General features: G+C 43.2%; 1 protein-coding gene across 1 annotated transcript in view; it reads left to right on the top strand.

Annotated features, from left to right (window-relative positions):
* os9 (OS9 endoplasmic reticulum lectin) overlaps positions 1–22,506 on the top strand; it is a 41,287-nt gene extending 18,781 nt beyond the window's left edge. The window contains exon 15 of the mRNA XM_060920229.1: positions 20,872–22,506. Within this exon, the coding sequence (XP_060776212.1) occupies positions 20,872–21,009 (138 nt within the window). The 3' untranslated portion in view covers positions 21,010–22,506. The remainder of the gene's footprint in view (positions 1–20,871) is intronic.
* Positions 22,507–23,104: the final 598 nt, after the last annotated feature.

Raw genomic sequence — 23,104 nt, 5'->3', positions numbered from 1 at the left:
TCCTATAAATCATTATCCCATATCCTAACACAGCTAGGAACAAAGCTACTTTGAAATCGCTTAGTCCTGCACTCGAACGTCTGATAGTTGCGAGTGTTCCGGAGATGGTATGAATTTTTTTTTTTTTTGTATCCGATAGCAGATCCCTCAGTTTGTTAGATTCTTGAAGAATGACTTCTTTATAGAGTCTCTGGCATTGAGCCAGTCTTCGTTGACTGAGGGTGGATAACTTGGTATGGTAGAGAGCATCATTGTAAGACAAGCTTGGTAGAGCGATCTTTAGTGCTCGACGTTGAATGGATTCTAGTTCTTCAGCAAGGAATTGCGGCAGAGCAAAGTGCCAAACCTGGCAGGCGTACTCAAGAACAGGACGAATGAATGCACAGTAGACGGTTACCAGATCTGTTGGTGGGGCGCCAGAGCGTTTCAGGATACGCAAAGCATACAACCGTTTGCTGGCTTTAGTGCATGTGTCATTGATATGGGAATTCCAGGTAAGGTTGGAAGAGATGGTTACACCAAGAAACTTGAAGTGATCAACAACTTCAATCTCAGTTTCAGCCAAGGAAAGGCTCTCCAGTGCCAAAGGAGACTTAATGAAAGATATTCGAAGTTCCTTGGTTTTCTTGACATTCAAATGCATGTTGTTGTGATCAGTCCATATTGCGACGTTCTCAACAGCGGCCTGGAGTGAGGAATTAGATGACCTTGAGACGACTTTGTAAACAGTGCAGTCATCAACATACTTGTACATTGGGAGATGGGATCCAGGATCATTAATCATGATCAAGAAGAAGATTGGTCCCAGTTTGGTGCCTTGCAGTACTGATCCATTTATTCCATGCCAAGATGATTTCACTTGACCGAGCTTGACCCGCATCTTGCGTTCTTTGAGGAAGTCTGCGCACCAATTGATCAAAATCGGCGGGACTCCAAGAACTTGCAATTTCATGATGAGAACATTGTGGTCAATTCGATCAAAGGCCTTGGAAAAATCAATCATACAAGCTCTGATAATGACACCACTAGGGCTATCGAGTGCCTGTAGCCAGTTATGAATCAGAGCATGTGTTGTAGAGCAGTTTTTAGTGGTCCCAAATTGGAGGCTATCAATGTAAGGCCTGATGTACCGTAGCAGCCAAGATGAAATAAAGCTTTCTAATACCTTGCTCAAGACAGGTGTTAACGAGATAGGTCTTAAATCTGAGTCAACCGCCTTGGGCTTGGCTATTTTTGGTGCAGGGATTACATCTGCGCATTTCCAAAGAGAGGGTACGGTTCCCTGTGCGACACTAGAGTTAAAGATAGAACAGATTGGTCTAGCCAGTTCAGGTGCGCACGACTTCAGTATCCAATTGGATGTCGTCAGGACCACTAGCTTTATGGATGTTAAGTCTTTCTGATTCAGATTGCACTTCCTGGCTTGTGATGGTAAATGAATCTGGAACATGGTCTACCAGAATTCTTTCAAACTGGAGAGGTTGCAGGCTGTTGGCGACATCAGAAAACGAGGAGGCAATTAGCTCAGCGAGCTCAGTCCCTTCCTTGAACTGACCTTCATGCGAAATACTTGACAGTACTTCAGATTTTGATAGACCAGCCATGGCTTTCACGTTCTTCCACCATTTGTCAGCGCCAACTTGGTTCTTGGTATCGAGGATGTTGCTGTCGTAGTATTTACTGCGAGCTGACTTGCAGAGTTTTCTGACTCGGTTTCTGTAGAAGTTGTACTTAAGCGTGTGTCCAGATGACCAAGCCCGCTGTCTCTTGGAGATGTCTTTAATATCCTTTGTGATCCATGGTTTGTCTTTAGGATGGGACTTGGCTTTATGCAGTGGTAGATGAGCGTCCATGGTAGATAACAAAGTGTGCAAGAAGAGGTCAAACTGGTCAGTTACAGATACCATTCTATATAAGGGGGTCCAGTTTATGGAAGACAAAGCCTCAGCAAACGCCCGTCTGTTCGCGGGTTTACATTTTCTCCTAATAGAGTAAACAGGTTGTTGATGGGCAGCACGAGATATTGTAGACTGTAACAGGACGCAAGAGTGGTCAGATTGACTAATCGGTGGTAAGATGTCAACCTTGTCATAGTACTTGTGCATAGAAGTATATACTTTATCAAGTATATTCTTGCCACGTGTAGGTTTGTTTACAACTTGCTTGAGGCTACATGATGTCAATAAAGCGCCAGGCTTGAATTGGTTGAAATCACCCATGATGATTATTCCAGCATTAGGGAACCCTAATAGGGCACTTTCCAAAGACTGGAACAAGTGCATTCGCAAAGCATTGTCGTTGTCTTGCGGAGGATGGTAGACAGAGGCTAGAATAATAGAGTTAATTCCCCAAGGTAGTCGGTTGGGCTTTAATAGAAACCATTGACTTTCGAAGATTGGATCGGAAAGATCGCTTAATTCCGTAAAATCCAAATCTGATTTTATATAGGTACACAATCTGCTGCCGCGCTGATCATCGGGGCGGTCCTTACGGGTGCTGGAAAAACCAGGGACGCTAATGAGATCATTTGATATATTTGAAGATAACCAGGACTGTGTTATTACCGCTGTATTGCATTTATTGTGCTTGATAACCGAGCCGATTTCATCCAGTTTATTGACCATAGAACAGGTGTTACTAAGGAATAATCTTGGGAAGTTGTATGGTGTCGGCAAAGATTTGATATTAATCAAATTTGCAGCACAAACACCCCTCCTTTCATTCGAGACCAAGTTCAGTTGATGTCGACCCGTAATGCGCGAAGAGATAAAATAAACCCGTGCGTCATGCTTTCGTTGCTCGATTTGCAGGATGTCATTGTTTACATCAGCAGTTCCGGAAGAGTGATCTTGAATATTTAATGAAGTTGCAGTGAAATTATGCAAATTTCCTCCATTTTGGATTGAGTCCGCCGAAGATGAAGAAGCGGGAGTAAATCCACTGAGTTTCAGAATGATATCATTTGTAAGCGATGGAAGAATTGACTGGCTGCATGAATTCCGCGTTTGCTGTTTCCTGGCGCCAGCTCTGCAGCCTTGGCGAGTGGGCTTAGTTGTTGATATCCCATTCTCAATTAGAATACGCCACAAACTAGGACTAAGCGAATTTCTCTGCCAAGCAAACGAAATAGCAGCTAGCTTTGATTTTGAATAAGTTAAGGCCATGATTGCGAATTCAATAAATTATAAAATAGCCTTATTTGATAGCGGTAAAGGGCTAAGCCGAATTTAGCGTGCTGCCTGTGAGGCACTGTACTTCCTGCTTCCGGCGTACTTCCTGCTTCCGGCGTACTTCCTGCTTCCAGCCCATGATCTGCGGTAACACTCCTTCACACACTTGGGGTGAAGCAACCTCCCGCTGAAGGAGCTCTGCAGCCCAGTGAGTAAGTCCTGTAGGGGCAGGAGTCGTTCTCCATCACAGCTTAGCCATCATCCTCCTCCCACCCACTGGCTCCAGGGGGCATCCCAGCACAGAGCTGTCCCTCCTGATCAGTTCATCCAGTCTCTTCCTGTCAGCTGTGGAGATGCTGCTCTCCCAGCAAACCACACCATGAAAGATGGCGGACTCCACCATAGTGTCAAAAAAGGTCTTCAGGAGTGCCCCTTGCACTTCAAAAGACCTGAGTCTCTACAGCAGATACAGCCTGCTCTGATCTTTACTGTACAGTGCTGTGGTATCAGTCCAGTCCAGTTTGTTGTTCAGGTGAACACCCAGGTACTTAGAAGTCATCAGCTCAAATGTCCTTCTCCTGGATGCTCACTGGTGTTTGGGGGGAGGGGAGTGAGAGCGCCTGTGAAAATCCACCACCAGCTCCTTAGTTTTCCCTGTGTTGATCTGGAGGTGGTTTCGCTGGCACCAGTCTGCAAAGTCCTGCAATAGTCCTCTGTACTCCCTGTCGTCCCATCTGTGATGAGGCCAGTGATAAGAGTCGTCAGAGAAGTTCTACAGGTGACAGGTAGGTGAAGTCTGCAGTGTAGAAGGTGAACAGGAATGGGGCCAGAACCGTTCCCTCTGGGGGCCCCCATGCTGCAGACAACCATGCCTGACACACAGTCCCGTGTCCGACACAGTCCCATGTCCGACCATACTGTGGACAGTCAGTGAGGTAGTCTACAATTGATGATGTGAGGTGGTGGTCTACTCCTGTGTGCTCCAGGTTGTCCCCCAAAAGTGTGGGCTGGATGGTGTTGAAAGCACTGGAGCAATCAAAAAATGTTGTTATTCTTGCAGAACTTCCAGGCTTCTCTAGTGCCCCTTTTCCACCAAAGCAGTTCCAGGGCTGGTTCGGGGCCAGTGCTTAGTTTGGAACCAGGTTTTCTGTTTCCACTAACAAAGAACTGGGTCTGGGGCTAGAAAAACTGGTTCCAGGCTAGCACCAACTCTCTGCTGGGCCAGAGGAAAGAACCGGTTACGTCAGCGGGGGGGGCGGAGTTGTTAAGACCAACAACAATAGCAAGATCGCAAAAGGTCGCCATTTTTAAGCGACGAGAAGCAGCAGCTGTACAAACGCGAGGTAATTTTTTATTATTATTGTTGCTGCTGCTGCTTCTTCCGTGTTGTTTTTGCTTCGATATTCGCGCCAAGGTTTATGCAAACGTAGCGACGTAACTGACGCATACAGCGACGTAATGACGTGGCTTTGCTTAGCACTGCGAACTATGGAAAAGCAAACTGGTTCTCAGCTGGCTCGCAAGTTGAACGAGTTGTGCACCAGCACTGGCCCCGAACAAGCCCTGGAACTGATTTGGTGGAAAAAGGGTATAGGTGAGCCAGAGCTCAGTGAAGGAGGAAGGTTATGGCATTGTCCACCCCAATGCCTGACTGGTAGGCGAACTGCAGCGGATCCATGGACGGGCTCACTATGGGGCACAGATGGACCAGGACCAACCACTCCAGGGTCTTCATCAGGTGTGGTGATAGCGCCACTGGCCTGTAGCTGTTGAGGTCCTTGGGGTGCAGAGTCTTGGGCACAGGTACCACGCAGGATGTCTTTCATAGCCGTGGTACTCTCCCCAGCTTCAAGCTCAGGTTGAACAGATCTCCAACTCTCCCGCACAGCTTGTCTATGCAGGACCTAAGGAGCCTGGAGCTGATGCTATCCAGACCTGCAGCCTTCCTCACCTTCATCTTCCTCAGCTGGTTCCTCACCTGGAATGTTGTGAGGGACAGGTTTGAGTGGGGGGGGTTTGTGTGTTTGTGGTTGTTTGAATTTCGGGTGATGTGTAAAACAGTTGGGTGTGTGTTGTGTGATGTACAGTTAAGGTCAAAATTATTAGCCCCCATGAAATTTTGGAACACTTACTATAAAATTCTCCCCAAAATTTGTAACACTGATGTAATTTTAAGATATCAACCATTCACAAGTGTTATTCCATAGTATCTGGTGCATTTTGGAATGTAAGATTCATATTTAAATATCCTTAATCTCAAATATAGTGAAAAATGAGGTGGTCAAAATTATTAGCCCCCATGCAATTTTCTTGCTTTTAAAACACACACGACCAGCCTGTCAGATTTCAAACCACACCTGTGCAGTCAATTAGCTCCCAGACAACACCTGAACATCCAATCAGCATTGATTATTACTTAAGGGACTCAAAGGAACAGGCCTAGAGGCAGTTGAACACATTTCTGAGAGGGGTCTGCGTTTAAAGCCATGCCAAAGACCAAATAAATCACTCTGGACCTCAGAGAAAATAGTTGAGGCCCATACCAAGGAGGAAGGCTATACTGTCATTTCCAGAGGCTTCACAGTCTCTAGAACAGCTGTGCGATGAATCATTGCAAAGTACAAGGAGTTCCATTTTGTGCGTAACAAACCTGGGCGTGGACAAAAATGCAAATTATCTCAATCCCAAGAGAGAAAAATCATCAGGGATGTTGGCAATAATCCCTGCACATCCACCAAAATGATTGTTGTTGACCTTGCCTCTTCTGGGGTTGAGGTCTCAAGGAAGACAGTAGTGAGGGCTCTTCATCGTGGAGGGCTCCGAGGTCATCGCCCAAGAAAAACCCCATTACTCTAAAAGCGGCATCTCAAAGCCAGACTGAACTTTGCCCATGCACATTTGAAAGTTAAAGATGAGTTTTGGAAGTCTGTCCTTTGGTCTGATGAGACTAAACTGGAGCTATTTGGGTACATGGATGTTGCCTTTGTTTGGCGAAAGAAGGGCGAGGCCTACAACCCCAAAAATACAGTTCCTGCAGTGAAACATGGTGGTGGGAGCATCATGTTATGGGCTGTTTTGCTGCCTCAGGCACAGAGAGCCTTGTTCGGGTGCATGGGATCATGAAAAATGAAGATTATGTTGACATTTTGAGGGATAACATCAAGACATCTGCTCTTAGTCTAGGCTTAGGCCGCCGCTGGTTCTTTCAGCATGATAATGACCCAAAGTACACATCAGACCTGGGCATTTTACGGCCCGCGGGCCGCATCCGGCCCTTTGGTTCATTCTGACCAGCCCGCGAAAGGTTAATTAGAAATTACAAAATAAACTTATTTTCTAATTTTACCTCATGCATGGACTGAATGTGCATTGCTTTTATTTTGAAGTTGTGTTCAACAAAAACGCAATGCACGCGACATGAACATGACATGAAATCCCACGAAGCCTAATCCCGCGATAACTACTTCTGTAATTTGTCCAGACCAACCACAAACTTGTACGTCATCCTTCAAACGGTCCAGCCAATCACATAGTGTGACGTCACCAGCAGGCGCCGGAGCCGATCTCCGGCGAAAAGCACCAAATGAGGTGATTAAACTACAAATGTGGGCATCATTATTATATGATGTATCTTGCTTGATATTTGGAGTAGAAAGACAATATTGTGATGTCTTTATTGTGTTTTGGGGTGAATGTGACTGAAAAAAAAAATGGTACAAACGTTCACATTTTGTTAACCATTGTTTTGGGAAATTTGATTGAATAAATAACATTTTTTTTGTAAGGCAACCTCGTTTTTTTTACATACTCTTACCAGTCTTAGCAGCTTGTAAAAACAATGTTATTTATTGCTTTATATAAAGAAATACAATTAATATTATGCAGAATTTAGTTCAGCCTTTTGGTCCGGCCCTCCACAAAATTTTCTGTTTCTCATGTGACCCCATGGAAAAAATAATTGCCCACCCCTGGCACACATCAAAAGTGGTCCAAAACTTCCTAAAGGACACCAAAATCAAGGTCCTGGAGTGGCCTGCACAGAGCCCAGACCGCAATCCCATTGAGAATCTATGGCACATGTTTAGAACAAAAGTCCGTGCCTGAAAACCATGCAATTTGGACCAGCTGGAGCTCTTTGCCAAGGAGGAATGGGCCAAAATACCTAGAGACATGTAGCAACCTTGTAAAGGACTCACTATCCAAAGAGGTTGATGTCAGTTGTGGCACAGAAAGGGTACACTGTTGATTGTCAGGGGGCTAACAATTTTGACCATGTCATTTTTCTGTTTTCTTGTCACAAGTCAGAGCATGAATAAAATATCATCAAACTTGGTGGCCATTCTGTCTTTTCTCTTTTGGAATCATATAAACTATATACACATTTTTGGAAATTGTCATTTTCATGGATAAACAAAGGGTTATGTCCTATTTCACAAAGGGGTTAATAATTTTGACCTTAACTGTGTGTGTGTGTGTGTGTGTGTGTGTGTGTGTGTGTGTGTGTGTGTGTGTAGTGCTTTGAATTTGGGGTGATGTATGAATCTGTGGGTGCTGAGTGGGGGTGGGAGTTAGTTGGTATGTGTGGTGGCTGTGAGCTGCTAGATGTTGGGAGGGGGGAGAAGGTGGAGATGGGGGAGGGGCAAAGGCCTTGAGGTGTGAACGACAAGGGCTGCAGCCGAGGTGTCTGGGCCGGGGGAGGTGCAGTTGCCTGATCAAATCTATGGACCCTTTTCACGTGACGTCACGACAAACGCGGCCGCCATTTTGGACATGTACTACCAGTAGTTTACACAGCCAACACTGAGGAACGGCAGCAAAGAAAGTTTTTACTTTCAGCAAGACTTCCATCATGCCACTATATTGTTGTGCACCTGGATGTAGTAACCATCAACAAACAAGGCAAGGGTTATCATTTTATCGGATCCCGACGGAGAAGATGGATAGCGGCCATTAACAGATTGGCAGCCCTCGGCATACCAGCGCTTGTGTAGTGACCACTTTGTTGGAGGTAAGACGAATAAAATTAGCCAGAAAAGGCATTACATTGCTGTTAACATTCTGTGGCGGCGAGTGTGTAACCAAATAGGTTAAAATAACCCATTGTAACCTCTTTGTTCTTCTGTAGTAGCTATTGTTGACTAGCTAATGTCAACATCATAGCTGGTATGTTACTGTAGCAATGTTTACATTCAGTCATTTGGATGACTGTTAAAACCTTTCAGTCTCAAGTTTTTCCTTTACTGTATTTACTAGTTTACTGTAATTATGATCCGGCAGCTATTTACACCGGATCCAGTGTAAATAGCTGCCGGAGCCAATGTCCGAGGTTCCGGAGCGCGCTCCGGCTTGCTCCCAGAGTGCTCCGGCTGAGGTTCCGGAGCGCGCTCCGGCTTGCTCCCCCTCAAATTAAGCAGTGCGCTCCGGCTTGCTCCCGGAGTGCTCCGGCTGAGGTTCCGGAGCGCGCTCCGGCTTGCTCCCCCTCAAATTAAGCAGCGCGCTCTGGCTTGCTCCAGAGCAAGCCGGAGCGCGCTGCTTAATTTGAGGGGGAGCAAGCCGGAGCGCGCTGCTTAATTTGAGGGGGAGCAAGCCGGAGCGCCCTCCGGAACCTTGGACGGAGCACTCCTGGAGCAAGCCGGAGCGCGCTCTGGAACCTCGGACGTTGGCGTGTATGTGTATGGCGATGGGTTTTTAATGACATAGGTATACAGATCATGTGGGCCGAAGTCAGGTAAAGACGAGGGCTTCGTGTACTTCCGTACATCAGTGAACAATCCTGGTGGAACCAGGTAAACGTCGTTCTCTAAGCCTGCTAACCTCAATTTTTGCAAATACCTCTCCCTCTGCTCGCCCTGTAAATGCCCTACGTTGCTGGATAGTGAAGGTGTTTTCTGCATCTCGCTCCTTTTTCTTTTATGTTTTTCATTTGTCGCCTTCCTCACATTCAAACTGATTCGAGCCGAAGTCCACTACATGTCCGAAATGGCGGTCGCGTTTACGAAGGTCACGTGACTGAAAAGGGTCTATAGATAGTTTTCACATGATGTCACACAGTCGGGGATTCCCTAGTGGCGGCCATCTTGTGGGTCAAGCTTGCCGTACGGGTGACTGAGCACACATTGTAACGTGCGAGTACAGAGTCTTCAAAAGAACCCAAGAAGGCTATTTAAAGCTAGCAATGGTGCACACCTGTTGTATTCATGGCTGTCGTAATAGGTCAGATGATGAAGTCAAGCGGAGCTTTTATGGAATTCCCACTGTACGGGAGCACGAAGGTGAGCAAACAAAGAAACTCAGCATACAAAGGAGAAATCTATGGCTTGCGAGAATCAACCGCAAGGATTATCAGCCTTCCAAACGCAGCAAAGTCTGCTCTGATCATTTTATAAGTGGTAAGTTGTTTAAATAAACAATCAATTGTGTTTGTTTGTTTTTGGAAACCACAACATCGTGTAAACAATCTCTGGAGAATGCCTAACTGGAACCGCTGAGTGTACGTTTACATTGTAATGTACACTTAATATCGCTTGTTTGTCACGTTTCTGTTTGAAACTTGTCACTTCACTCACGCAAGGGTCATTTTTGAAAAACATTTTGGGTCTATTCTGTATGATTTGATTTGTGTTTGGGATGCAAACAGCACGCCTTTTGGCAGATGCCGCCTGAATCGCGCAGATCCGATTTTTTTTTTTTTGGGGGGGAGGGGGGCGTTGGCGTGTCTGATTATAATTTCAAAGTAAATTCTGTATTAAAATTACTAAATAAGCAAATCCGTTACAGTCCATGAAACAGGAAGTATAAGGATGAGAAAAAAACAGTTTAAATCGGAAAGCTGCGCACATTTGCGCAGCCCGAGCGATGTGCAGGGAGTTTGAAGACTGGGAGTTTGAAGACTGGTGGCCAGAGATGGTCTTTAGTTCTCTCCAAACTCCTCCTCTGATGGTGTTCTGCTGCAGCTGCTCCTCCATTTTCCTCCTATAGTTCCTCTTTCCCTCTCTAATCCTCCTCCTCAGCTCCCTCTGCACAGCCTTCAGCTCCTCCTTGTCTCCAGACCTGAAAGCCCTCCGCTTCTCCTTAAGAGGAGCCTTTTACAGGGATGTGATTTTTCCGCGAATTCGCGGAATTCCGCTTTTTTCACCTCAAAATTTGAAAAAAAAAATTTTTCCGATTTTTCGCTCAAAAACCCGTATTCATATCCTATTCATTCTGACTTTCAGTATTTCCGTCATTGAGATGAAACGAGGTACGTGATTGGCCCATCGCTCTGTAACAACCAATGAACGTGCTTGTTAGATAGCTGTACGTAAGCTCGCTTCAAACAAAGAGTTGAAAGATGGCAGCGTCCATGATCGAGCGTAAAGAGGTTGCTACAGATGTTGGACATAAGACTGTGAGACATTTGTTCAGCGATTTTCGTTCTTTGGGGAGAGGTCTCTGGCTGTCAAGTTTGGGGATGCTAGGACCTCCCCTGCCCGAGCTACGAGCGTGCAAAGTTGGGCTGCAGCCCGGGATAGAAACGAAACCTAAGCGGAGCGCAGCGGCTCGCCTCGGGGCGAATTACGTCCCGAGGCGCGGGGCTAGCGTGCCCTGCCCGCGCTGGTTCTTTGGGGGGTGTGTGTGTGTGTGTGTGTGTGTGTGTGTGTGTGTGTCAGAGTTGCATGTTGACCATTAAATTGGCTTGAATTTGTTAATCATGACAAGTTTTTTCTTGTGTGTTTGCTTGCCATTTTAGTACAATTTTTAAGTCAGAAAACCCAGAACCCAGGAGCTTCGGGGGACTTCGCCCCCCCTTATCCCCCCCACCAGGGCGCTGCCCTGGACCAGCTGGGGGCCTGCGGCCCCCAGACCCCCAGCTAAAATTTTCAGATAATTTCACCAGCCCCAAATCACATCCCTGCTTTTATATCCGGGTTAATCCACAGTTTGTTGTTGGAGAAACACCGTACAGTCCTAGTAGGTACAGTGTTCTCCATACAAAAGTTAATTCCTAAGACACTACAATAAAACGCCTTCACCATGAATAAAAATGACCAGGTTATGATGAATATGCAAATTAGAAACATACCCTGTATATAGCGACACACAACACTAAAACTGTCAGTATGCTGTATAATTGGGGCGGAGGGCAATTGCCCCCCCCCCCAAAAAAAAAAAAAAGTTATGATGGGAGTCCTTTGACTATTTACAAGGAAGAAAAGGAGAGAGTAGTGTGAATAAACAGCTCACTGCGTGCCTTTTGTTTTCCCTTATTAAATCCCGCTATGTCCCTTCATCCCGGCACCCTGGCGGCATCCCTTTGTACTGTAGGTTGGTAGCACCCATTCACACCAAAACTGATGCAAATTAGCCTGGCTCTGACATCACTGATTGCCTCCGCTTTCCAGGATTTTTTTTTATTTGGCTTACGCAGAACTGCAAAACCCATCACTTTTAGTAGACAAGCTGATTTTATGAATATTCTGTGGCAACTGTCTAGACATGTCTGGTCTCTTTGGGTACTTGTGCCAAAGCGTGGACCCTGTGACAGCAAGGCTATGACGGTGTCGCTACATTTGTATCTGACTGATAACTCATGTCATGTCCTGTCCGGATGGCTGGATAGTGTTCACAAGGCGTACAAGCAGTTTTGGGTGCCCAAAAACTTGATGCTGCTCTCGATCTACACGAATTTGCTTGCTGCCCTGACCACTCACTGAAAATCAGTATGAAGAGGAGTTTCAAACAAATACCCATTGCAAATTTTTTGGGCTCGACAAAGGCAACCAAGTTACTTGATGATAACGAGGTGTGTGTGTGTGTGTGTGTGTGTGTGTGTGTGTGTAATTTTTTTTTTTTTTTTAAAACATCCCAAGTCAAATTTCGCAAACCAAGAAATGAATGACTGTTTACTCGCATTGAAGACTGAAGGAAATACAGTTATTCATGCTATTGCTTTATATCATGTAGCTGAGCAGGTATATAAATTTATTAGCTCTTTAATTCAACAAGGACATTGAGGACAAATTTTCTCACGTTTTGTGTGTCTGTGTGTGGGGGGGGGGTCTCCATGAGAAAACTAAGGGAATGTAGTTTTTCCAATTTACCGATACAACCCCATATGTCATTCATACATGCTTCAATACACCAATATCTCAGTTTTGATTTGAAAAATATGCAACAAATAGAAAAAAATGTCATTTGCACCTGATCTGGGGTCACGACCAGTTATTACCAGTCAGTTGGATTTCTCGGGAGTTGATAGCAGTCCTTGAAGGATTGGGAATATTACTTTCACGGGCTTATTCCTCGGTCAGAACAGGATTGCCGAGAGATGTGATCGTTTTTTAAGTATTATTACATGTTTATTCAAATTTTCCAAGGCTATTTGACTTAATCATTGAAACGTTTGACTTGCACTGTGTGAAGTTTCGCCATGATGCGTGTTGACAGCAACCCATGGTAAGAGGTCGTTATCCTCTCAATGGTACTGAGTAGATGTAATTACGTTATAGTTTCATTGGTTGTTTCATATGGATGAAATGTACTCTAATAGTGACATTAAACTTAGCTTTACTCCACCAAAATTTGCTTCTGAAAATGCGGGAAATAGCATTTTAGAGGGTTAAAAATTCCAAAATTTCCTGGAAGTGCATGCCCCCAGACCCCTCCCTAGATTTGGTGCCCCTTTGGCGCGTGACGCATCACCCACCTCATCCAAAACTTCCTGCCACCACATCTGATAATGTTACCATGACAACCACCACGTAGGTAAGGTAGTGTAGTTTTTTTTTTTTTTTTTTTCCCTCCTGTCCTATTTTGAAGTTTCCTGTTTTATTGTCGTGTGCTTTCTGAGAGTACGATGATGTTCTCCTAACAGAGGGGTCTTTCACCTGTTTACCTTTCTCAACTGTATTTTCTTAAAGGATATGGGACATGAAACATAAAAGCACGCTATATCAGTTTCTTTCCATTAGAAATATGAAATAATTGCATCAACAAATACAAAATCATCTATTAAATTCAGCAAAATCGTTATATTCGTGATGATTATATGGCATTTCTGCTCGACTTCCGATATGCATTTTTTGCAACCGGAAGAGCCGCTGTCACGTGATCATACGTCACAAAAACTTTCGGGCACAGCACAAGCGGGTAGATGAATGGAGAAGTGGATGACAAGAAAATTGTTTTTATAGTCTTTAAAGTACATTGGACATCATGGTGTATTGTGCTGCTTATGGTTGCAATAATTCCAATGGGAAATGCCCTGGAGTAAGTTTTTTTGCATTCCCCAAGGACCCGAAGCTGAGGAAAGTGTGGGCTCACCTGCGCATGCGCAGTAGGCTTCGCGCATGCGCAGTAGGCTTGGTAGGACAACTTTACAGAACACCTGTTGAAAAAAACTTTGCACCTACTGTTTCCCACAAACTGTATTCGGACCATTTCACTGAGGATTCTTTCAACATTAATACTCAGGTACTGAGCGATATTAATTCATGAAACAGGAAGCATAAGGATGAGGAAAAAAAAAAACAGTTCAAATCGGGAAGCCGCGCACACCTGCGCCAGGCTGCACAAATGCGCGCAGCTTCCCGACCCAAACCGCCTCTCTCTCATCCTTACACTTCATGCCTCATGCTCCATGAACCAACATCGCTATTTATTTATTTATTTATTTATTTAAATCGGATCTGCGCGATTCAGCCGTGAAAAAGGCGGCATCCGCCGAAAGGCGCGCTGTTTGCATCCCTGCACGGAGGCCAGGGGACAGGGCAGGAATATTTTTGTTGATATGAGTGATCCGGTGCGATTTCGCGACCCCCCTGTTGAAGACCTCTGCGCTAAGCAACTGAAAGCTGAGGTAAGGATTAGTATTATAATTTTGGGTGTATCAGTTATTGATTATCATAATTCTGACTCGTTTCGCCATTTTGAATGTTTTCATCTCGGACTCTGGAAGCATTGTATCTCAATCAATCTCGAAAAATATCAGCAAAAAAAAAACTAGCTTGCAACGGACTTTAGCTAGATCTATGATGAACTTTCAATGTATGATACAAAAATAATACTTCTTTCAACAGATCATTAGCCTTTGAGCAGAATTGTTTTTAACTTACCAGGAAGTGTTATCGAGCCGACCGCTTTCAGTTTCATAGGGATTGAATGAACTCTCACTCTCAGAATCATCTGACCCGTCAGAGTAAAGACAAGATCCATGTTCATGTGAGTTTCCAGCTATCGGTTCGAATTGATAGGGTCTAACTTCACATCTCTGTGAAACATCGGGAATGTCACTGTCGATGGTGTCCATTTAGGTAGCCTGTTTACATTAGATTCCCAAGCGCTGGCTCCTTGGAAAGTTTTTGTGACGTCACGGGTCACGTGACCACCTAGCTCATTAACGAATCCTTGTTTTACGCTGATGTATAGAAAAACTTGAATAATGTGGTGATTTTCACATTTTTGATGCCCTGCAGTGATTTAGATGGCATTTCTTATGTCTTTATACATAATTATGCCCAGGTAAAAATCCATGTCCCATATCCTTTAACCAGCGGGTGGAGGAAGTTCCCCCGAGTTCAGGGAGCTCAGGTCTTGGTCATCGTTTGGAGCAGTTTTAAATCCCACACACTCTGGGATTTTCCCCTGTTCTTCCTGGCAGATTTACTCCAGGTTCTTCAGTTTTCAAACAGATTCCCAGTGAGATTCAGATCTGGGCTTTGACCGGACCACCTTGTTTTTGTTTGTTCTTAACTGCCTGTACATTCCTTTGGCCTTGTTTGAGACCATTGTCCTGCTGAAAGGTGAAGTTTCTCCCAAACAGATTGAAGCAGTTTCTCTTGTAATAGCCCCTTGTATTTTGCTCCATGCAAGAAGCCCAGGGTCTGAGGATGAGAAGCATCCTGAGAGCATGATGCTGTCTCCTGTCTCCATCATGTTTCACTGTAGGAATGGTGTTGAAGTATGGTCTGTGTTTAGATTGCACCACACACAGTACTTGAAGTGTATGTAATGCCTTATTGTAATGCTTTAAAATGAATATATATCATCAGTAATGACCAAAATGAATTAATAAAGCAGGGGGAAAAATGTTATCATAAAGCTCAAAACTATCTATTAAATTGCGGAGTCCGGATCCCGGGAAAAGGCAGCCTTGCCCCAGGGCTGATTCAATGACATCATGTGTGGAACCCCAGGTATCTGGGTCATTTTGGTTCATCTGACTCTGTGCTTGTGTGCTCACTGAAATTGGATATTGTTGTTGGAGTCTTCCAAAAATAACGATGGAAAAGCATTGTGTTTGGATGTTCAAATTCATATACCACAGGACATTCAGTTCATGAATTTCTGAGAAATTACACGAATCTGAAGTGACAGTGGGTGGGGTTTGTGCAAACGAAGTGGGCACCTACTAATAATAAATCTGATTCATCACCATCAGAACGACCACATGGGAATTACTGGAGCAAAAAGAAACCCATTTATTTAATAAATGACATTTTGATCTAACATTTTGAAAAGTTGGTCAATTCCTCTATTATCGCCCACTTAATATTTTTCACTAATTACACTGATGAAGTGTTTTAAAGATTATATTTCTGCATTTATTGAGGTACATGTAAATATGTTCCCTATGTTTTGCAGCAGTCAGCTTAGAATAAAAATCCACAAACCAGTTTGTGTTTCCAGTTCTCTCTGGGTGGTGGTGCGCAATCAGCTGTGAGTGGGACTGTCATGAACTGGCATCTGTTTCTCATCTTGGGGGCTCGAAAAGATAACCATTTACTCTGGAATATCCTTGATAATCTTCTGCCCCTTCATCCAACATTATAAGAATCCCAATCACTATCTGAATTCTCTCAAATGTGATTCCATATCGAGACTGGTCTAACCAATGCTGTGCACGGGAATGAAACTGATGCGTGGATTGTTACGTGTGTGACGTCATGCAGCCCTTCAGGATCTTCCAGTTCAGTCTCGGCAGATTCTGTGAAAATCAGCTGATCTTATTGATTTTTCCATCAATTTATGGCCTTTTGGATCAGCTGTGGTTTGAAAACACATGGGTCAATCAATGTAATGATTGTTGCTTTGTGCCAGGAGAAAAAAGTGGGGTTTAGGGGCTTTACATTCACTTTAACACTTGGCCAGATACAGTGTGGTGATCTTGGTCTCATCACACAAAGAAACCCAGCTTCACCGTCACGCTTGTGATTTCATGTGGCCTTCCTGGAGCAACAGGTTCTTTTTAGCTGTGGCTCCTGTACAGTCCTTAATTACACTGAGCTCTGGAAATGGTTGTGGGCTGAACAGTTCCTCCAGTCACCTGGACTCTGTAACGCCTTCAGTAGGGTTGCAAAATTCCTGGGAATTTTGGGGAACTTTCGGGAATCTTCAAAACCAACTTTACTTAAAAATTGATACAAAAAAATAAGGTCCTTTTTATTCAGATTAGGATATTTCTCTGGGTCTCTGTTCTGTTCAGAAGAACATACAAGCAAAAACAAGCATATAACTAATTAAACAACTGAGAAATTAATAACCACCAAATGTTTTACAAAAACAGTACGGTTTTCCCTGGTACATGTATAATGAATTAAACAATAACAAACTTTGAGAATTTCTCTTCAAAAGCAAATTTAACTCTGATTTTGAAGACTGCTTCCTGTAACTTTTTTGTTTACTAATTATACTTCAACAACTTGAATTCCTTTTTTATTTTGCAACTGGTTTGTAAACCATTTCCTGTCAAGTAATTTGCTTGCAAGAAGTAATGATTAGGGTATACAATGCTATTAAAACAATGACATTAAACAGCCTTGCTCCAGATTCAAAGAAAAAAGTGGCACTAATATATTTTACAAGCAGCAAAACTTATTTCAAGACTACTAGTCATTAGAAATTTTACTTTTTTTAATATTCCTTGTTATTTTATGATGTGATACCTTTGTGATTAAATCTATAGACAAGTTTTGTAGAACTTTGTAATAAAAATGGTCAAAATCGAGTTTTTGCAAGATTTTTAGAAATCACTACTTTGTTATGCAATGAGTTAGATTTCCAGTTAATTCTTACCAAAGGGTACACTCTAGAAAAATAATCTATTCAATTCAAAATTACTAGATATCTTGTCCGAGGGACAGTTAATAGAAATCTATTCAAATGCAGATTCGAGAGGTCCCCAACACAAAAAAAAAAATGTATTCAAAATGTGTGTAGTAGACCAAGGGATACAAGACCTTCTATACTTTTGTGGTGGGGAACTTGGGAATGCACATTTGACCTTTTGACAATTTTGACTGGATTTCTATTAAGTGCCCCTCGGACTAGATAATTGAGATTGAGAATAATAATTTTTCACTGAAAAATCTGAATATAATATTGAAAAACTAAAAGCCTTTTATTAATTGTGGCAGATCACAGAATCCAGGGACACATGTCCGTCTGGGGGCATTTTGAGTTATTGACAGATTCAGAAAGTACAGTTTCTAAGCTTTCCAATGATGCCTTCCATGTGGAGATCTGACAATATTTGAAGAGTGTGTGGCCTTTTGAAAGTGTATACTTCTTAAAACAGAAAAGGGAGAAAATCGCCCTCAAATGGCCCTTTTCCACTACCCTTTTTCAGCTCACTTCAGCCCGACACGGCTCGCGTTTCGACTACCAAAGAACAGCACGACTCGGCTCGCTTCAGCCCTGCTTAGCCCCTAAAACTCGCACTGTGTTGGAGTAGGGCTGAAGCGAGCCAAACCGAGCTGAGTGAGGTTGGGGGCGTGAGCAGACACTCCCCTGTGCACTGATTGGTGAGGAGGAGTGTCCTCACATGCCCACACACGCCCCGCGAGCACGCTGGGATCTGTAAACCCGGAAGAAGAAGAATTACGAATTACGAGAATTTCTGAAGCCTTATGCGCCTCGCCTCATCTATACGCTCTTGCCAGTATCTGTTCGCGTTGTCGGTGACAACAAGCCACAGCACCAAGACCAGCAACACTAACGACTCCATGTTTATTGTTTACTATTCGGGTCGTGAGACTACCGCTTAAAAGGTCACTGATGTCACTGTTTGCGCTGCTTAACGACATCGCGTGACGTCCACCCACTTTCGCTAACTCCACCCAATGTGTCCACCCACTTCCAGCCAGCACGGTTCAGCGCGGTTGTAGTCGAAATGCAACTCCAACAGCCCCACTCAGCTCGACTCAGCCCAACTCAGCACGGCACGGCTCAGCCGCGTTTGTAGTGGAAAAGCGGCAAAAGTTTTCCATCTCAGCTACTCTGGGTGTAGGGCGGCACATAATGGTGCTCATTTGCATGACATTAAGGAAAGCCCTACCCCCTACGAGCTAGCACGATACTACTTTCATGTAAACAAAGATCACCACGTCAATTTTCCTTCCATGCAAAGTATGCCCAACACAATTATGAAGTACAAAAATAAGTCCTAAAGTATACTTTTAACGTTTTGTGGTTGAAAAATTACTCACACCGTAAGAAAGAAAGATAGCACGATGATGACACAACTAACACAACACTAGTTTCATGTAAAGCCTCGGTCACAACCGGCCGTACAGTACGCGCTCCTACAGCCGGTCTACACGCAAAAAACGCAAGAAACACACGGAGAGCGCGCAAGAAACGCACGAGAGCACGCGTGTGATGTGCTGATTTTCGAGCCGCAGACCGGCCGCAGAGGTTCTTTTGTCATGTCAAACAAACTCTACGGGCGCTTACGTTTTTTTTCAGGTTGCAAGACAAACTTACGGCCAACGCGCGTCTTTCTCCGTGAACAAAAAAAAAAAACTGCAGCGATTTGGGAAACGCCAAAAATCACACGGCCAAAAAATCGTACGTCCGGTTGTGACCTAGGCTTAACCAAACCACAACACTCTCCGTTACATGCAAAAATAACCACACAGCCTTAGATTAATAAACTCACCCCATCAGAAAGAGAAACGGCGCCTTGCACACACCAATGCCTCCGATGGAATAATGTAATCCTAGAACGGTCCGTGTATCATCCGATCATTCAAGTATTCCATTCAATCTGGAAAACGAGGTTGCGTTTTTTTTTTGCTAGAAATGGTGATCTCCGATGTAAATACCGTGTGTCTGTTTGCTTCGCGGTGTTTCAGCTCCTCTGCGCTCTGTTTAGTAACTCATTCCATAGTGAAATCACACACCTGTATGCAGTTAAGTAGCCACGAGCTCAGCTCGCATCATACAGCTGATTCGCGGAAAAAAAAAACAAATGACTTAAATCATCATGTGAATGGCCCATATGGTAATTTACCCACAGCCCCCAGCAGGCTACAGTCCTGACAAAAACGAGACAATTTGCAACAAAAAATGTATGCTTTTCCAACAAAACAATCTATTATCTGAAATACTGATTGCATTCTTCAAGATCTCAACTTGCACATGATGGAAAAAAACAAAAATCACAAATTTCGAAAAAAAATGCTTCTTTTGCGATTATCTCGGATTCGTTTCGGCCGACATGTGTCCCTGGATTCAGTGAGGGGTCACATTTTGCCTTTAGCAATATATCATTCTTAATTAGCACAAAACAGTACATAATTGAAAGGTTTAACATGGGTTTTAATTTGTTTTTCTGGGTGATGAAATGTTTTAAAAAGTTAATAAATGCCAAAAATTTAAAATTCCTGAAGATTCCCAATATTCCCAAGGCCTTCAAAATTCCCGGTAGTTTTCCACCCCTTTGCAACCCTAGTCTTCAGGGTGACTGTGACCCTCAGTGAGGCTTCCCTTCCCAATCTCTCGTTTTTGTTTGGGTTTTGAGGGAGGACCTTGTGCGTGTAGTCCAGACATTCCTCGCCCAGGTTGTGCTTTTTATGATGTCATGCAGCTTCCAGTTCCTCACTATTAATCCAGCAGTGCTTATTGAGATGGCCAAGTAGTATTTCAGTTTTTGATTAAAAAAAAAATTCTCACCTTTGTTTCACTACGAGCTGCTGCCAGGACCGAGAGCAACGGTGCACTTATCTGTTTTAGCAGCTGTAGCGTTCAGTTGTAAGGAGGTGAATTTACATTTCCACTTGTCTTTTTGTTTTCAGTGTGTGATTCTATTTAATTATTACATATTAAATAGCTAATAAGCCTCGGCGCTAGGTGTGAGTGAAAATGAAAAGGAGTTGGATGAGCTCTTTGTGAGACGCGTCTGGTGTGAATTTATCAGGGACGTTACAGAACATTTTGATTTCACTCTGTTTCCCTGTTTTAAACAGTGGCCATGAAAAGTGTGTGCACGTGCAGGTACAGTCGCCGTAGTCAGACAGGATTAAATGTACATGCCCCTGGGTTAATTTCCTCTTCCACAGGAGCGACTCTGCGATTCCCCCCGATCGGCTGTCTCGCTGTACTCGTCCAGGAAGATGCTGTAGTTCCTCCTCTTTATATTTTAACAGTTTGCTTTGATCATTAATCATAAAATACATCCCGATTGCTGTCATTTCATTTCATCTGGCCATTGTTTCGACTAAATGAGCACAGAACTGGACTCGCAATTCCTTCTGTAGTTTTCAGTCCGACCTTTTTCCTGGAAATCCTGGTTATTCCTGTTCAGAGTCGGCAGATCTGGGGCTTGTTGATTCGGGATCGGAGTATAAACCTCTGAATCTGTGTGTATGTAAAGCTGCACTGTCATGGTGTGCATTTATACACATTGTGTACAACACTGATTTATGTGTGTGTGTGTTTTTAGACAGGAGGAACAGAAGAAGTGTATAAAGAACAGAAGCGACAGCAGGAGCTGGAGAACAACTACAGGTTTGTTTGGGGAGAGAAACAGGACGAGAGTCAGTCTGCAGGAACTGGAGAGTCGGACGAACTCGATTTTTGATTCACAGGTGTGTGTGTGTGTAACAAACAAGCGCAGAGATCGGACTATGGAGTATCCATGCAACCATCACTCAGTCTGCAGTGAGAATTTATGGAGAGCATCAGTGAACAGTGTGTGTGTGTGTGTGTGTGTTCCCCCCCCCCCCCCCCTCTCTCTCTCTCTCTCTTCTGTAGTCTCTGCTTCTCTGCTCCTTCATTCATTTCAGTTCCTGGTCACAGACACCAAATGCTCTCCATCCATCATTCCATGGGTTTTGTTTTTTTGAGGAAAAAAATCACAAGATTTCAATGAATGTTATTTCATAATAATAATAATAGTAGTGTAATGTTTGGAATGTTCACTTTGGAGATGCCAAAATAAAAATTAAAAACCGTGATGTTTTTGAGCATGGTCTGCTGAATGACCTCGTAGGTTTGAAGAATTTATGATTAGGTACGAGGCTGAAGATTCTCGAGGTCAGGCTACAGAGCATGTTTACATTAGAACTGGAGGATAGCTTTAAAAAAAATTATGTATTTTCTCAGTTCACATAGGAATGTTTGTTTTTGTTTGTTTTTGGTTTTTTTTTGAATATTTATTGCTTGTGACCTAAAACTAAAGTCCATAAAATATTTCAGCTCTTTACCTTGCCCCCCCAACCCCTCATCACGGGAAGCCACGCTTAAGATTTAATATCTCCAGAAATATTATTCACAGCCACATAACGTTTGGGAGATATAAAGACAAACATGTTCTGTATCTGGTTAAATGCAGAAGTCACTGCAGAAGGGCAGTTTTTTTTTTTTTTTTTTTTTTTTTTTTTTTTTTTCTGATGGGATCCTCAAGTTGGGGGAGAAAGTGCAAAAATTCCAAATGTAAATCATCTCTGAGCCTTACCCATACAGAGGCTGTAGATCTTTAATCTACTAGATTCCATTGGCATTGTGTCAGAATCTGAGCTCTAAATGATCAGCCAAATGCAAGAGCATAAGATTCATAAGTGTATAATTCTGTGCTGTTTTAGCGTGCCCTGATGGTAAATTTGAGTCATGAGTACAATCGTGAAAAAACTGAGGGAAATGTGTGTAAAGTGTGCAGCATGTTGCGTTCCATGTTCCATGTCGTCTTCATACTTAAACGGGACGAGATATCGGCCCATGTGCTGAGAATGGACTGTACCCTAATTTTACAAAAAGACACGGCATTCTCCTCAGACTGTACATGGGTGGGAGGTTTATCTTTATTTTCTGAGTGTGTATCTACTGTACAGACAATAGAAAAGTGTGTGTGTGTGAGAGAGAGATGGTATTTGAGGAAACGGACACTTCTGCTTTTCATGGAGTTTTGTTTTTAGAGCATTAAATGCTTTTTTTTGGGGGGGGGGGGGGGGGGGTATTGGTGGTGTTTGTTACCTTTTAAATAAAGAAAATGCCACCTGCTGAGTCCTGATGATGTAAGAAAGTTCGAGGTGTTGATCAAGACTTTTGGAATAAAAAAAAATCATGTTAAATGAGTAAAGGCTGATTTATAGAATTTCTTGTTTGTAAAATGTTTAAATGTGAAATCAGCTGAGATTGGTGAGGATTTCATCTTAAAACCTTTTAAAATAACAAGCTGGAGCATTTCTTTCATCTGATAAATTTCATGATTTTTTTTTTTTTAATTGTTTAAACCCCCCCCCCCAAATGTTTTTTTTTTTTCCCCTCTTTGTTGTGTCACAATCTGAAAGTGGGATTTCACGTTGACCTTCTACTGAGCAGGTGAACAGGGGATTAGAGAAACCACCACGAGGACAAGTGTAACGCTGTACATGATGCTACCACCACACTTCACAGAAGGGTTCAGTGTTTTCGGGTTGATGATGAATAGTGTCGGGCTTCTAACAAAAAAATAAAGGAGAAAGAAAGTTTACCCTTAATGTGAAAGGAAAAAAAAAAGTTAAAACTGAGTGTTGAAGGAAATACCGTGTGAAGAAAGATGTATTGAAATATAAAAGTATAAAATGTGTGGGGATGATAAATACGCACACAAGTTGATTTATTTATATTTATTAATAAATAATTGTATTAACTAAAAAAGGCTGAAAATACTGATTTACTGAAAAGAAATACATTCA

This window comes from Neoarius graeffei, chromosome 4, assembly GCF_027579695.1.
Source record: "Neoarius graeffei isolate fNeoGra1 chromosome 4, fNeoGra1.pri, whole genome shotgun sequence".
Classification (NCBI taxonomy): Eukaryota; Metazoa; Chordata; class Actinopteri; order Siluriformes; family Ariidae; genus Neoarius; species Neoarius graeffei.
This window is presented reverse-complemented; position numbering and strand designations above follow the sequence as displayed.